General features: G+C 57.9%; 3 protein-coding genes across 5 annotated transcripts; 1 reads left to right on the forward strand and 2 right to left on the reverse strand.

The window, feature by feature from the left end:
- Positions 1 to 630: 630 nt before the first annotated feature.
- On the forward strand, positions 631 to 2,851 carry ucmab (upper zone of growth plate and cartilage matrix associated b). Its single transcript, XM_085914964.1, has 5 exons — positions 631 to 820; positions 1,093 to 1,179; positions 1,493 to 1,588; positions 2,339 to 2,437; positions 2,556 to 2,851. The coding sequence occupies exons 1-5, from the start codon at positions 760 to 762 to the stop codon at positions 2,651 to 2,653; spliced, it is 441 nt and encodes a 146-aa protein (XP_085771090.1). The 5' UTR covers positions 631 to 759; the 3' UTR covers positions 2,654 to 2,851.
- Positions 2,811 to 8,625, reverse strand: LOC147054952 (calcium/calmodulin-dependent protein kinase type 1D-like). Of its 3 annotated transcripts, none has more exons than XM_085914958.1 (11): positions 7,952 to 8,625; positions 5,571 to 5,702; positions 5,216 to 5,290; positions 4,997 to 5,135; positions 4,808 to 4,934; positions 4,652 to 4,727; positions 4,346 to 4,458; positions 4,192 to 4,270; positions 3,864 to 3,951; positions 3,644 to 3,800; positions 2,811 to 3,575 (listed from the first exon to the last, which is right to left on the reverse strand). In XM_085914958.1, the coding sequence occupies exons 1-11, from the start codon at positions 8,047 to 8,049 to the stop codon at positions 3,463 to 3,465; spliced, it is 1,197 nt and encodes a 398-aa protein (XP_085771084.1). In that variant the 5' UTR covers positions 8,050 to 8,625; the 3' UTR covers positions 2,811 to 3,462. The 3 variants fall into 3 exon arrangements, with proteins under 3 accessions (XP_085771084.1, XP_085771085.1, XP_085771086.1); XM_085914959.1 differs by lacking the exon at positions 7,952 to 8,625 and adding an exon at positions 7,400 to 7,702; XM_085914960.1 differs by lacking the exon at positions 7,952 to 8,625 and adding an exon at positions 5,801 to 7,379.
- Positions 8,626 to 8,756: 131 nt separating this feature from the next.
- dhtkd1 (dehydrogenase E1 and transketolase domain containing 1) lies at positions 8,757 to 13,540 on the reverse strand. The gene is made up of 17 exons (XM_085914950.1): positions 13,284 to 13,540; positions 12,747 to 12,899; positions 12,464 to 12,675; positions 12,213 to 12,407; positions 11,866 to 12,135; positions 11,605 to 11,776; positions 11,320 to 11,518; positions 10,913 to 11,225; positions 10,761 to 10,845; positions 10,541 to 10,680; positions 10,322 to 10,472; positions 10,147 to 10,253; positions 9,924 to 10,088; positions 9,761 to 9,843; positions 9,488 to 9,663; positions 9,258 to 9,343; positions 8,757 to 9,179 (listed from the first exon to the last, which is right to left on the reverse strand). Exons 1-17 carry the CDS (start codon positions 13,453 to 13,455, stop codon positions 9,078 to 9,080), a joined length of 2,781 nt encoding a protein of 926 aa, XP_085771076.1. The 5' UTR covers positions 13,456 to 13,540; the 3' UTR covers positions 8,757 to 9,077.
- Between the last annotated feature and the right edge of the window lie 584 nt (positions 13,541 to 14,124).

The raw sequence follows: 14,124 nt of genomic DNA on the forward strand, positions 1-14,124 counted from the left end.
TTTTTTTTTTTCAATATAAAAAAGGAAAGGAAAGCAAAGTCCAAACTGTCACGAACTGATTGGAGCAGGGCGACCAAATGCAGCTCGGACCAAGGTTGGCAAACAAACGGGACGGGACAGAGACTCACGGACAGCAGACAGGCAAACTCGGACACGGAACAGAATCTGACCGGGATCCTCCACACAAGACCTTGGACGAGCAGGACGACGGGAGACACACACACACGGGGGGGGGGGGGGCACGGTTTAAATACATCAGAGAACAAGAGGGAGCAGGTGACACACGGCATGGACGAGCGTGCTCGCAAGTTCTTTGGAAGAAGCAATAAAAACGGACGGGTCGACGGACACGTAGGAAATATGAGGAAAATCACAACAACACGTAGGAAAAATGAGGAAAATCACAACAACAAATTCAAACTACACATACTGGTAAACAGCGCTCTTAGAGGCCCATCGAGGAAGAAACGGGAAGCGGTGAGACACGGCAAACGAGACGCTACGAGAACGCCCTCTGTCGACAAAAGTGCGCCAGTCGCGGACTACAAAAAGCATTGAGAGAAGATAAGAATCCAACCTCTGACATAGAGCTTTTTAAGAAATAATAAGAAAGTCTCTCGCAATATTGGAATGGTTTGGACTGCTTAGTAGGATGTGGGCGTTGCCTCCCTGCGCCCCGCCCCCCCCCCCCCTTTTTCCCATGCTAAGCCCCACTCGGGTGCTCCAGCATCAGTGTGAGATTTGGATGAAAAGGCGAACATGTGGTGGACTCGCGGGACCTTCGTGGCGCTCCTGGCGGCGCTCGTGGCGCTCTCCTCCTGTAAGTGGAATCTTTGCAAAATGTCATGACTAAAATCTTTTTGGGCATAGCGACAACTTGAAGGCTTTGCATTCCAGGCAGACGGATCGTTTCTTGTCATCTTTTGCTTGAATAATTGTGTGTCTTTGCAACTGAGAAGAAAATCAGCAAAATATTGACTTTTTTGGGAGCGGGCGTCAATGTCTTCATCTGTTTCTTCGGGATGGATACTTGATGGAGTCATTTGTTTTTCTTGTTCTCTCTGTCTCTCTTCTCTACCGTTTGGGGCCCAGTCCGCCCGGAGGCCGACTGCGCAGCCGCGCCTGGCGGCGACGGCCGTGGCCGTGGCCGCGGGCGGGCCGCCGTCGAGGAGTCTCAAGGTGAACACATCAGACATGCTTTGGCTTTTCTTCCCATTCAGAATTGCAAGCTCGCGCCGACGTAACAATCCCTTCACATCGGGCCAACGTGTCACGAAATGAACAGCTCCGTCGTGCCTCGCGGGCGGGCAGGTGCTACGATTGGCCCACGCGTGAGCGTCGGGTTGCGAGCCGTGGCCTACGGCAGCTCCTTGCACAGCTTCCCGCTTTGATTTTGTCTTTTTGACTTCGGAGCACATCCGATCTTTTTCTCAAAAAGCATAAAAGAACAACAACTCTGAAGTCAAGGTAGCACCGCGGCTGTTCTCGGCAGGACCGGCGAGGGGGATTTTCACGAAGGGGGCGGAGGCATCCGACTTCTTCAGACGACGCAGCAGGAGAGCGGTCAAGTCCCCCGATGAGCTCGACGGTCAGTTGTGACGATTCCTCTTGAAAGGCTTCAATGAATGGCGCTCTATTTAAGTTGCGTGTTCCGATATTTGTTTCGGTTGGTCCCAAAGTCTCCTTTGGTTGTTTTGTCCGGACGAAGGAGTCGTACGAGCGCGTGATTGAATGAGTCGGCGCGAGATGAAAAGCAAAAGAGTGACTTTCTTAGAGTCCCAGCTAGCTAGCTAGCTGGCTGGCTGGCACGCACGCACGCACGCACACATCTCTGTGACTTTCCTAGGCTGTGAAAATTCCCAGCCGCTCGGATGTTTGATGTTCCCAAGAGCGAGAAGGCTCGGTAGGGAGGTGCGAGACCACGGGGGGATGTTACTTCTGAATTGGGAATGCCACGTGCTGATTGATTGAACGGGAGGAGCCGCTCGCTTTGAGTGCGCTCATGCTTGGGCAGCCTGCGTGGCCAGGGCAAAGGTTGGGGTCAGTGCTCCAAACTAACTTCCGCAAAATCATGGCTCCAAAAAGTTGAGTGTCTCGTGTGGTGGCACTCGCATGCATTCCGGGAAGGATTTGTCGCTGCCAAATGCGCTCGTGATGGCTCCCTCCGCGTTCTCGTAAGCACTAAATAAGACAAACAAGAGCCAGCGCGATCGATCGACCGCGATCCGACCACTAACGATGTGGAGCCACGCGCTCGGCGGCCTGCCTTCTCACTCTCGACCCTGGCGAGCGGCTTTTTCAAATGAACTGACATGAACGGGACGGCGCTGGCTTGCAGCCGAGCAGAGGCAAGTTCTGGCCGCCGACGAGCGCAGGAGAGAGTTCCACGAGGAGAAGAGGAACGAGTTTGAGAACTACGTGGAAGAGGTGGATGACGGTGAGTGCGCTGGTGGGGAGGGAGGGAGGGAGGGAGGGAGGGGACGGGTCGCCAGTGCCGCTGGCCGGCTGGCTGGCTGGCTGGCTGGCGGCTGACAGACAGACGCCTTGTGTTCCAGAACAAAACGAGAGGAGCCGCGAGAGCACGGAGCAGTGGCGCGAGTTTCACTACGACGGGATGCACCCCCCTTACGAGTACAAGCGGCAAAGCATCTGAAAAAAGCTCTTTCTTGTTTAATACATGACATCAAGACATGCAAGGTGCATTTGGAGCAGCAATTCACAGCTTATGGAAGTGTGCGCCTGCCTGTTGCCCTACTTTGCTGAGGGAAGACGACAACACAAAGAGACATTCAACATTGACAAAAGTAAACTTTGTGTTCACAGCAAACAGAGGCCCGCTCCTCTTTTTTTACTCACCACACACACACGCGCGTTTACATTTGCCGAGCGTTTTCTTGAGTCCTTCCGCTAAATTCAACAGGCCGCTATGAAGAGCCGCACAAGCGCTGATTGTACTCGAGCTGGACGTTTTTGCTTGCTCTCCACTACATTTGGCCAACACCCTGAAAAGCACTTGGCCTCCCTCATTGGGACTGCCACTCTGTGTCGCTGCCACTTTACAGAAAGGAAGCAAAGTCTCCCGCTCGCTCCACAGTGGCGTCGGGCGCTTTGGTCCGCTTCAAGCCACATCCCTGAGAACCCGCGCGTGTCCTCTCAAAGGAAAGGAAATCACCCCCGCGCACAGAGGCGAGAATCAAAGTCGGCGCCACCATTTGGCTTCAAGCTAAATATTTACACAAGGCGTACACGGGAGCGTCTCGTTGGACGGCGCTAAAACCAGCACTTTGGTTTTGCGCTTCCTTCTCCGCTCGCTCGCTCGCTCGGGGGACCATCGCCCCCGGCTCAACATCAATCGGGAAAGAGGGAAGGAGGGAGAGAGGCGGGACGGGCCACCGCTCGGGATGACCGGGCCCGCTCTTAAAGCTCGGTGGTCTCCCAGCTCACCTCCCGCGGAACTTGGCGTCATTTAGTCCCCGTGCGGATGACCGTGACGGTGGAGGGGCGCGCCGACGGCAGCTCTTCGCCCGAAGGAGACGCCGCCGCGGAGGAGGAGGGCGGGGCGGCCGCCGGAGGACCTGCGAGAAGAAAGTCAGGCCATTTTCAAACAAACACGCAAACTTTGCTAAAGGGCGAGACGACTCACTGTCGCGGACGGAGAGCGGGGCGCAGTCCACCGACTGACTCTTGGTGGGCGCTCTGCCGCCGGGAGCCGAGGCGTGGAGCGCGCTGCTGCCGCTGAAGCTGGTGCCCAGCTGCAAGCGCCGCATGTGGCGGATCACCGCCGTGGCGTTGAAGGCTTGCTAAAACAAACACCAGAGGGTCAAATCAATTCGCTGCTCTTTTGCTTTGCCGTGCGCGCTTACCCTCCATTTGCTTTTGGCAAAGTTTTTGCGCATCTGCCGACTGACGGACTCGTGAATGTTCTTGCAGAGGGCCGTGCCTCCCGCGATCCTGACAGACAGACAGAGAGAGAGAGCGCGCCAGCCGCCATAAGCAACAACAAGTGAAAAGTGTGTGTGTGTGTGTGTGTGTGTGGTGGTGCCGCAGGCTGGCCATTAGCCTTTGGGCCATTAGCCTTTGGGCCATTAGCCTTTGGGCCGGTTCGAGCCTCTGCCATCCTAACGGTCGATTAAGGCGGCCGCATTCTTGGAGGATGGCTAATTGGCGGCCGTTTCTCGGACGCTTCCTCACCAGGGATGCTCCAGAGCCTGGTCGCAAGTGAAGCGCTTCTCGGGGTCCTTCTCCATCAGACGGCCGATGAAGTCTTTGGCTGTGGATGCAGAGAAAAAAAACAACAAAAAAACTTCAATCATAACAATAGGTTCGTCACGAGGCCTTTTCTCACCGGAATCTGAGATGTCGTCCCAGTACGGCGCGTCAAACTCGTAGTCGGCCTTGAGGATCTGCTCAAAGAGCTTGGAGTCGTTTTCATCGTAGAAGGGCGGGTAGCCGCACAGCCTGGCCAAGAAGGGAGGGGGGGAGAGAGAGAGAGGTGGGGGGTGCTGAGGTCACCCGGCCCATTTGTGGCCTTTTCATTGCATGTTATGTTCACAAAAGGGAGAGCGATGGCAGAGGAAAAAGTGGAGCAAAACACGACGCCCGCCCGCCCGCCCGCCATCAAGCAAATGTTGCTGGCTCTTCGGGCACTTACAGAATGTAAGCGATGACCCCAATGGACCAGCAGTCCACGGCTTTACTGTAGGGCTTCTGCGCCAACACCTCGGGCGCTGACAAAAAAAAAAAAAAAAGAGCAGAGTTCCCATCTGGCCCTTAGCCGTTCGCCGGCTGGCCGGCCGCCAAAGCTCACCCACGTATCCCGGAGTCCCGCAGGCGGTGGCCATCACGTCGCCCGTCCCCTCCATCTTGGACAGCCCAAAGTCGCTGATCATAATCTTGGACTCGTCGTGGGGACTAAAGTAGAGCAGGTTCTCGGGCTGCAAAATGGGACAAAGAGGAGTTGGGGCCCTGGGGGGGGGGGGGGGCACAGCGGCGCTACCTTGAGGTCCCTGTGCACAATGCCCATGGCGTGGAGGTAGTTGACGGCATCCAAAACTTGGCGGATGAGCCGACTGGCGTCCATCTCGGTGTAGAAGCCCTTCTCCACGATGCGGTCAAAGAGCTCGCCGCCGGAAACCCTGCGGCAGGCACACGCCGGAGCCCGTTAGGTGGACGCCGGCCGCCGTGCAAAACCGGGGCGGGGCGGGGCCGTACTCACAGCTGCATGATGAGGTACAGGTGGTTGGAGCTCTCGTAAATGTCCTCCAGAGCCACGATATTCTCGTGTTTTATCCTGCCCAACAGACGCAATTAAAGCTTTTGTGAATGCGAGTCGGCGAGCGGCAACCCCCGAGCCGGCCTTCGGGAAAGGCCCGCCGTGCAAAATGAGGAGGAAAAGCAGGAGGATGGCAACGGTAACCAGGCAACTAGACTCAACACCCGCACAGCGGGGGCGGCGGTTACCGGTGTCCGAGTCGACGTGAACGCAAAGAATGGCTCAAAAACCATCAGAGGACGGCGCCCATCCACGCTCGTGGAAATGTTAGCGGCATTTTGTCGGGCGCAGCACCTACTTCCTGAGCACGGCAATCTCATTCTCCAGGCTCATCTCCTTCCCTTTGAGAGCTTTTTTGGGGATGCACTTGATGGCCACCATCTTCCCCGTCGCCTTCTCCCGGGCCATCACCACCTCCGAGAAGGCGCCGCTGCAAACGGCGGGAGAGACTTTTCATCAAGAGTGGACAAGTACAAACGTGTCGGAGGATGGAGAATTTTGCATGGCATGGCTGGCCAAAGTACACACATGGGCACTATTTACAGAGAAGCGGCAGGGTCACACAGCCAGGCAGGCAGGCAGGCAGGCTGGCAGGCAGGCAGGCTGGCAGACAGGCTGGCTGGCTGCCAGGCAGGCAGGCTAGCAGGCGTATTGGTTTAAGGCAGGTCAAACACTTGGAAAGGGTGGGGCACATTCAAATGTACGTGTCTCTCTCGTCGTGCCTTGCAAACCTAAAGCGAGGCTGAATATTTGCGCTAGCGATTGAGACTACACGAGTGGCAGGGCCTTTTCTTTTTTGCCTGCCACTTCATGCCTTTGGAGAATGATGGATGACGCGTGTGCCGGATTTTGCAGCTTCGCACGTTTGCGTATCACCTTCAGATGCTGACGGCCGCACTTCAGAAAGAAGCTGCCAAACCAAAATAAGTCTTTTGTCTCGACAGACGATCAAAGTTGAGCGGCCACGGGCGCACGGCCGATTCCAAGCAGCATCCAAACGGTTTGGTTCGGAAAAGCCAGCGCACCGATGCGGCGGCTTCACTCCGCACAGCATTAGGTACCTCGAGTCGACGTTACAAAGGCTTTTGAAATGCCTGACGCCAGGGGGCGCCGCGGCGCCAGCGACTCCGCTCTGGATTTTCAGGCCAATGAAGGCAACCTACGAAATGGCAGCTGTGGCGGAGATTTGCTGGTTTTAATGATAGATTTGGGGGGGACTCAAAAGCCAACCCAGCCAGGCAGCCACCAGCCAGCGACAGCCAGCCAGCCACAGCCAGCCAGCGACAGCCTCTGCGAGCATATTGTCAGAAGCGGCGGACACCATCGACACTCGAGGCCGCTTTCCCTCCCATCTGCCGTGACGTCCGAGCCCGCGGAGGCGGATTCCCGCCCAGATTGTCGGACGGGCCTCTCCGTTCGACGTCGCTAAGCGTCGGAAGGGAGCGAGCGAGCGAGCGAGCGAGGCCCGCCTTCCGTCGTTCTTGTTGCCTAGCTGCCGCTTGCGCTGCATTCGGGCTCCAGCCAAGGACCGAGTGCGCTTTACATAAGATGCGCCTCGGGAGCGTTTCAGCCTGTGAAAGGAACGCGTTCAATGTGGCCACAACGTTCCGATGCCTGCACAAATGTACCGGAAAGTGAATTTGGAAATCCATTTGAGCACTTTGCTGAAAATGTGAGCAAAAACCAAAACGTGCTCGTGACTTGTGCTCGGTCATACGTGGGATTCAGCATCTCAGATTTTCATGCACTGAGCATCTGGAAGGTGCTCGCGGTTAGGTGGCGGCGTCATTTGCCTCCTCGGCGGCTTAGGAGCCCGATTTAGGCGTCGGGTCCAAAGACTGACTCCAGTGGCGGAAATCTCATTAGGCTCTTTCAGGCTAAGGCTTTTTGCCCCGGACACGTGCATCAATGGCTGCATGTGCATGCAAAAAAAGCGCTCCGGGTTGGCCAAGTTGTTTGGACAGTGAATCTGGATGATTCACCGGTGGGCAGTGGGGGGGGGGGGGGGCTTTCACACATAAGAGAAAGCCATCACAAAGGCCTCCAGGTCAAAGCCTCGAAAGATTTGAGCATTTGTCAGGGGAAAGCGGTCGCTGGTTGATTCCGAAAATTGCAAAAGAACGTCACCGTCTCATAACCACGATCTTGCCGATGATACTTGCTCAAAGGACTTCCAGACGCGCTTCTCTGAACGCTTGGCCAAATCGTTGAGATATTCTTCTGCCTTCAGATCATCGTAAAAGCCTTTGCACGGGCGACGAATGGAGTTTGCGATACGCACGGTACAGCGACTTCAGCAGATGGAGCGAAATCGATCGCAAGCAGCCCAGCCTTGCCGATGCGATGCGATCCTCGCGGGCAACCCGAAGAGAAAATCAGCATCCACTTTTTTCCAACTACAGTCCAAAAGGTAGATGAAAATGCGGACAAACCCCGTGTGCTTTTTAAACACAAATCACCGAAACGTCACCAAAGTACAAAAAAGAAAACAAAACCTCGTGACGTCACGACGCCGAGAGCTGCTTCGACGTCAGGTGAACGTCGTCAAGCGTACGCACGGTCACGTGAGCAACCTGTTCAACGACTGTCAGTCAAACGTATGTACGTGCGCGTGTTCCAATTGCACCCAAACTTTCCCGCTCAAAACAGTGGAATGGAATGGAATGGACGCCAACTCACGTTCCCAGGACTTCTTGAAAGTCGAACGCACTCTTGATGTCGTCGACGTGTTTCTTCCACGAGCCGTCGGCGGCGGACTCGCCGTTCTCTTTCGCCATGTCTCGCCGGCCAGCCGCGCGTGTGTGTGTGGGGGGGGGATGAAGCACAAGCAGCAGAAAGACGACGAGACCAGACGAGACGACGACGATGAAGAGACGCGCCCGGGGGCGGCTATCTACAAAGCTAACTACACTAAAAAGTGATGAGCGCTGCACAGCTTCTTAGTGGACTAATCCGCTGCGTGACGGGGGGAAACACGGCGGCGGCGGCGCCCCGCCCGCTCGCTCGCTCGCTCCCTCGCTCGATCCCTCGCTCCTCCTCTTGTGTTTCCTGCCCAGGTCGCCGGCGGCGGCGGCAGCGGCGGGCGATGCGGTCGGTGAGGGAAGCTCGGCGTGGGAGGGAGGACGCGAGTGACGGACGCCCAGGCAGGCGCTGCTCTGGCTGTGACTCCCTGTCGCCGCCGTGTCAATCAGCGGACGCGTGTCGTCAAGTGTTCGCATTGCACCAAATGAGTCTCCGGATGGCAGGTGCGCCAAATGTCCGTCCGTCCGTCCGTCCATCCGTCCACTCGTTGCTAGGTGGAATTCATTGGGCTCAAAGGTGACTGTCCCAAAAGGCCAATGAAAAACCGCTGTAATAAATGTCCCGCAGTCACACTTTTTGAGAATTGTACCTCTTGGGCTTACTTTTACGTTGAGTCAAAACAAAGAAAGCAAAGTGACTGACTTTTCCAAAGCGAGAAATAAGTTGAGCCCCACCCAAGACAGAAGCACAAAATAGATTTATTTGATTCCCCCTAAAATGTGTTGCGTGGTCATCCCAGACGTGTTTATGAGATGGCAAATGCCTTTGTTCTCCTTTGCTGACAGGGGCCGTCGAGTGCTTTTTTTTTTTTTTCGGGAGCCAGCCCGCGACTTCCGACGCCGAGCGTCGCTTTCCCTTTTCAGTCGGCCCGAGCCAATTCCATCCCGACGCGCCGGCCGGGCAGACGCCTCGCGCTTGCCAACTTGATTTGTGTCCAAAGTCTTGTCGTAAACTTGCTCCCAGCTGATTGGCTCTGACAAGGCGGAGTCTTTCTTCTGTCTCTTTACGAGAAGGTAGCACCGAGGAGGGCCTCTTGCTGCTGATTGTGGATCCTGCCGATGCCCACGGCGGGGGCGGCCAGCGCCGGGCGGCTCACCAGGCGCAGCTGAGGACAAAAAGAGGTCAAATAGGGCGGGCGGGCGGGCGGGGGGGGTCTCTCTCCTTGGGGGGTGGGCTCGCTCACCTTGCAGGCCAGCTGCTTCTCAAACCTGGGGGCCACAAAAGACCACGGGCCCATGTTCTGAGGCTCCTCCTGACTCCAGACGAACTCTGTCGAGGCAGCTTGCGTTTTACTTTTTAATCTCGGCTCGGTTCACTTCGGGTCCAATCGCCGCTCAATTGTCGGGTTTACCGAGCGCAAATTCATCAGCCGGTTGAAAGGGTGGGTGTTGCGGCAAATATTCTCAAACGCACCTTTGGCGTTGGCGTACTTGTCCAGTTCCACGCGGAGTGCGTGCAGCGGGAAAGGACACAGCTCCTCCAAGCGGACCAGCGCCACCGAGCGGCGCTGGGCCTCGTCGGCGCCGGCGTCCCTCCGCTTCTGCAAGGCGTAATAGTGCTTCCCCGAGCACAGCACCACCCTCTGGACACTGGGCGCAAGGACAGACGGCAAAGCTCGAGATCATCCGGCGGCACCTGGGCTCGGGAGTTTGGTTCAATCCGTGGCCGAAGCCATGACCGGCGTACTTTTCGGGCGCGACCGACGTATCTCCCAACACGGGTTTGAAGGACGTGCCCGGCGCCATTTCCGTCAAGCTGGATGCCGCCCCCTTGGAGGGGGGAAAAAAAACAATCACCTCAGCTCGCTCGCTCGGTGGGTGGGTGGGGCGTGGCGCCGACGTCAACTCACGGGAAATCGAAGCAGCATCTTTGGCCCGACCACGATGAGTGGCTTGCGGAAGTTGCGGATCATCTGCCGCCTGAGCAGATGGAAATACTGCGCCGAGGTGGTGGGATTGACCACGGCCATGTTGACCGTATCGCCGTCCACGCCCTCCTCCTTACTGTCGCACATCTGAAGGCGCGCACGTGAGATCGGAATTGGCGTTTTGCCGCGGCGGCGGCGCTTTCACCTGCAGGAAGCGCTCCACGCGGCAGGAGGAGTGCTCGGGCCCGGCTCCGTCGTAGCCGTGGGGCAAGAGGATCGCCATCCCGCACTGGAGCAGCCACTTGGCCTCGCCTGAAAAGAGCACAGGTTGATATGATGGCGCCGCCGGCGCCGCATCTCGGGACGGATGGAGGCGGCACCTCCGGAGATGAACGTGTCCAAGATGATCTGGGCGCCGTTGAAGAAGTCTCCAAACTGAGCTTCCCAGATGGGCAGGAGGTCGGGCCGGGCGATGCTCATGCCGTACTCGAAGCCGAGCACGGCCTCCTCCGACAGCGGGCTGTTGCACACCTGCGCGCACGTCCGCCTTCGTCAGCGCAACGGCGTGCAAACGCGCGCATCGTGTGCCGCTCTCGTACTTCCAGGAAGCCCGTCTGCTCGGGGCCCAGGTGGTTGAGCGGGATGAAGGTGTCGTCGGTCTCCTGGCACACCACCATGGCGTGGCGCTGACTGAAGGTGCCGCGGCCCACGTCCTGCCCGCTCAGACGGACGTCGAAGCCTGAAAGCACCACGCGGAATGAGGGGGGGGGGGGCAGATGCTGCGGCGGCGGCGACAGCCACGGCGGCGGCCGTGCCCACCTTGGCAAAGGAGCGAGCCCAAAGCCAAAGCCTCTGCCGTGGACCAGTCCAGTCTGTTCCCCTCTTCCAGCTTCTGGAGTCGGGCCTGAGAAAGACGAAAGCGTCACGTCGGCGGCCGGAATGCCAGTTGAGCAGTCCGAGGCGGTCGGAACCTGCGCGTGGGTCTTGGCGAGGTGGCCGTGCAAGCGGATGTGCTCGGGGATGTCCACGGACTTGGCGCCGACGTAGCGCAGCAGCTCGAGGGGGACGCCCGTATCCCAGGAGCTGAGCCGGGCCTGGGGCTCGGCCAGGTGGCCCCAGCGGCCCCGCAGGTTGCCGGCGGGCGGGGCGTACGCTTCCACGTTGGCCAGCTTGTCGTTGAGCGAGCCAAAGTAGTCCGTCTTGATCCGGTCGCGCTCGGCCTCCGTCATCAAGCCCTCGGAGACGAGCCGCTCCGAGTAGGAGTCGGGGACGCTCTTACGGGAGCTGGCGGGAGGCGGAGTCGCATCGAAAGAGGGACATTTCGGTGACGCCAAGTGGAGGTGCGGGCTCGGATTTCAATTTCTATCCCGGGACTGACCGGATGATCTTGTACATGGCCGGGTTGGTGAAGAAAGGCTCGTCCAGTTCGTTGTGGCCCCACTGGCGGTAGCAGAGAAGGTCCACGATGACGTCCTTCCTGAAGCGCCGCTGGTATTCCACCGCCAGCCGAGTGGCCCGCGCCACCTCCTCCGCTTGGTCGCCGTTGACGTGGATCACGGCGCAGTTGACCATCTTACCTGACGCCGCGGAGAGAGACGGTCAGCTCCCTTACCTCCCGGTCGAGATCCGCCAGAATTGGTCTCCGGGAAAGCGGTGGACCGACCCACGTCGCTGCAGTACAAAGAGGATCTCCCCCTGTCGGACGGAGTGGTGTAGCCCACTTGGTTGTTGACAATGAGGTGGACGCTGCCGCCGACTCGGTAGTGAGGAAGGTCGGAGAGGGTCAAGGTTTCCGGGACGATCCCCTGGCCGGGGAAAGAGGCGTCGCCGTGGACCTGCGCGCCCGACGCCCACATTCAGAGAGAGAGAGAGAGAGAGAGAGGGACGACCCCCTCCCAAAACAAACGGAATTTCGACGGCCAACCTGCAAACAGATGACTTGGTCCCCGGGCCGGGCGTGCTCGTGGGGCGAGTAGTCGCCCTCCTTGCGGAGCTGCTGCCTGGCCCGCGTCTTGCCCTGAACCACGGGGTTGACGGCCTCCAGGTGGGACGGGTTGGGCAGCACGGTGACGTGAAGGCGCCGCCCCGAGCCCACGTCCAACACCACCGACGACGTCAGGTGAGACAGCACGTCCCCGGTGGCGGGCGAGGTGTCGGGGAACTCGCTCAGCCCGCGCATCTTCCGGAACATCAGCTACGCGCCGGCGTGGACGCGAGCCATAAAGGGACACGTTGGCTGTCGGTAAGAAAATGCGCACTTTCTCCAGTTACCTCCGGCGGGAACTTGAGCAGGCCCGCGAGGAGGTTGAGACGTCCTCGGTGCGGCATGCCGAGGACCACGTCGGTGACGCCGGACTGGGCCGCGTGCCGGAAGAGCTCGTGGAAGAAGACCAAGGTGCTCTCGGCTCCTTCCCCGCCGTAACGTTTCACCGTGGCAAATTTGGTGGCCAAAAAGCGGTCAAATTCCTGGAGCCAAAACGGAGATCAGTACTTTGGGGGTGTCTGCACGAGAGCGCGCCTACCTGCGACTCCAGCATGAGCCGGGCCAGGCTCCTCCTCTCGTCCGAGGAGAAGACGGCGGTCCTGAGCTCCTCAAATCGGTCGGCCATCCATTCCCTCTCCTCCGCGCTGCTCAGCTGACTGGTCTCCAAGGACAGGTGGCCGCAGTAGGCCTCCTCCAGGTAGGCCCGGACCTCCTCCGCCGAGGCCTCCGCCTTGCCCAGGTGACGCAGCCCTGCGCAAATGTCAAGGTCACGACACCTGCGCCGGAGCGCCGCGTGTAAACAAGTGAGCGGTGAACCCGACCGGAGGTGTTGAGCCGGTCACCGAGGGTGCCCGCCAGCACGCTGATCTCGGGGACGCTGTCCAGGACGGGCTCTCGGGGCAGCAGGGGGTTAATTTTGGCCAGTTTGTGTCCATGTGCTCGGTAGGCCTCCACCAGACGGGCCAGGCCGTGATCTCGAATGGAACGGAATCAAATCAGAGAGTTTCCTCATTTCCGGACAAGACAAAAGGTCACCATCTTGACAAAATCACAGTTTGGAAGTCGTTGTGCTTAAAGCGGTGAAAGGTCCAAACTCCAGGAGCATTTGGGATAAAAGCGCGCCAGCTTCATGTCGAAATGGCACAACACACAAGACAAGCAAGCAAGCAAGCAAGCAAGCATCACTGTGGCAATTTGTGCTAACTGTGGCTGCCTGTTACATCAAAACGACAAGAGTCACGGGTGTTGATCAACCGAACTAATATGATTGCCAAGTGGAAATCCACAATCTCCAAAGTGCTTCTTTTCTCGCTGCCGTGCTTGTGGAATATGTCAAATAGTTCCCGGCGGACGCTGACCTTGATTTAAATGGGCGATGCGGTCGTTCAGCAACTTGTCCTCGCGGTGGCTCTGTTTAGGTCGATATCCGTAAACGCCTCTTTCGGTGTGGTAAGAGCAGCCGGCGACCCGGCGAAGCACGTCGAGGGCCGGCCTCTTCGGGGAGACCTTCAGGACAAAGGCGTAGGACATGTTTTGGAAAGTCTAAAACTACAGCGGAATGGAGCTATCGGATACTCGCGAAGGGCAGCCGCTGCACTTGTCCCGAGTGTCACACGCGGAGGGAGGGAGGGAGGGAGGGAGGAACGGAGGGAGGGAGGGAGGGAGGGAGGGAGGAACGGACAAGACCAAGGGGATTGGCCAACGAAACGACGCTGAGTCAAAGCTCATTGGCCAATAGTCAACTTAGTTCCTTTCGGCTTTACCAAGGTTTCGCCATCGAATCATATTAGAGCTCAATTCGATGGAATGTCTTGAAGCACGTGGCAGTTAGGAAACAGCCAAGAGGAGAGGAGGCGGCCAAGATGTCATGCATTCAGGTACGCCCGCCATCGAAAGCGTCCTCGTCAACATTGGTCACGTGTTGACCTCCAAGAACAAGAACCTGCGGCTGCAAAAGAAATCTGGCTGACTTCAAGCGCCCTTCTCCCCTCACTCGCCCACCGCTCACTCGCCCACCGCTTTTGGAGAAATCCGACGCTTACAAATTCAAAGAGGTTTCAGTTGTGTTGTTACTTTCTTGTCATTTCTTCTTTGATTTGGGAAATGTCACCCACCTCTCGGCGTCTCATTTGGTAGGTAGTTGACAACAAAGATTAGACTGAGGCGTTGTTGATATTTTCAAGTTTGGAGTTGTGAGGG

This window comes from Syngnathus leptorhynchus, chromosome 6 (genome assembly GCF_054491065.1).
Source record: "Syngnathus leptorhynchus isolate UIUO chromosome 6, UIUO_Slep, whole genome shotgun sequence".
NCBI lineage: Eukaryota > Metazoa > Chordata > Actinopteri > Syngnathiformes > Syngnathidae > Syngnathus > Syngnathus leptorhynchus.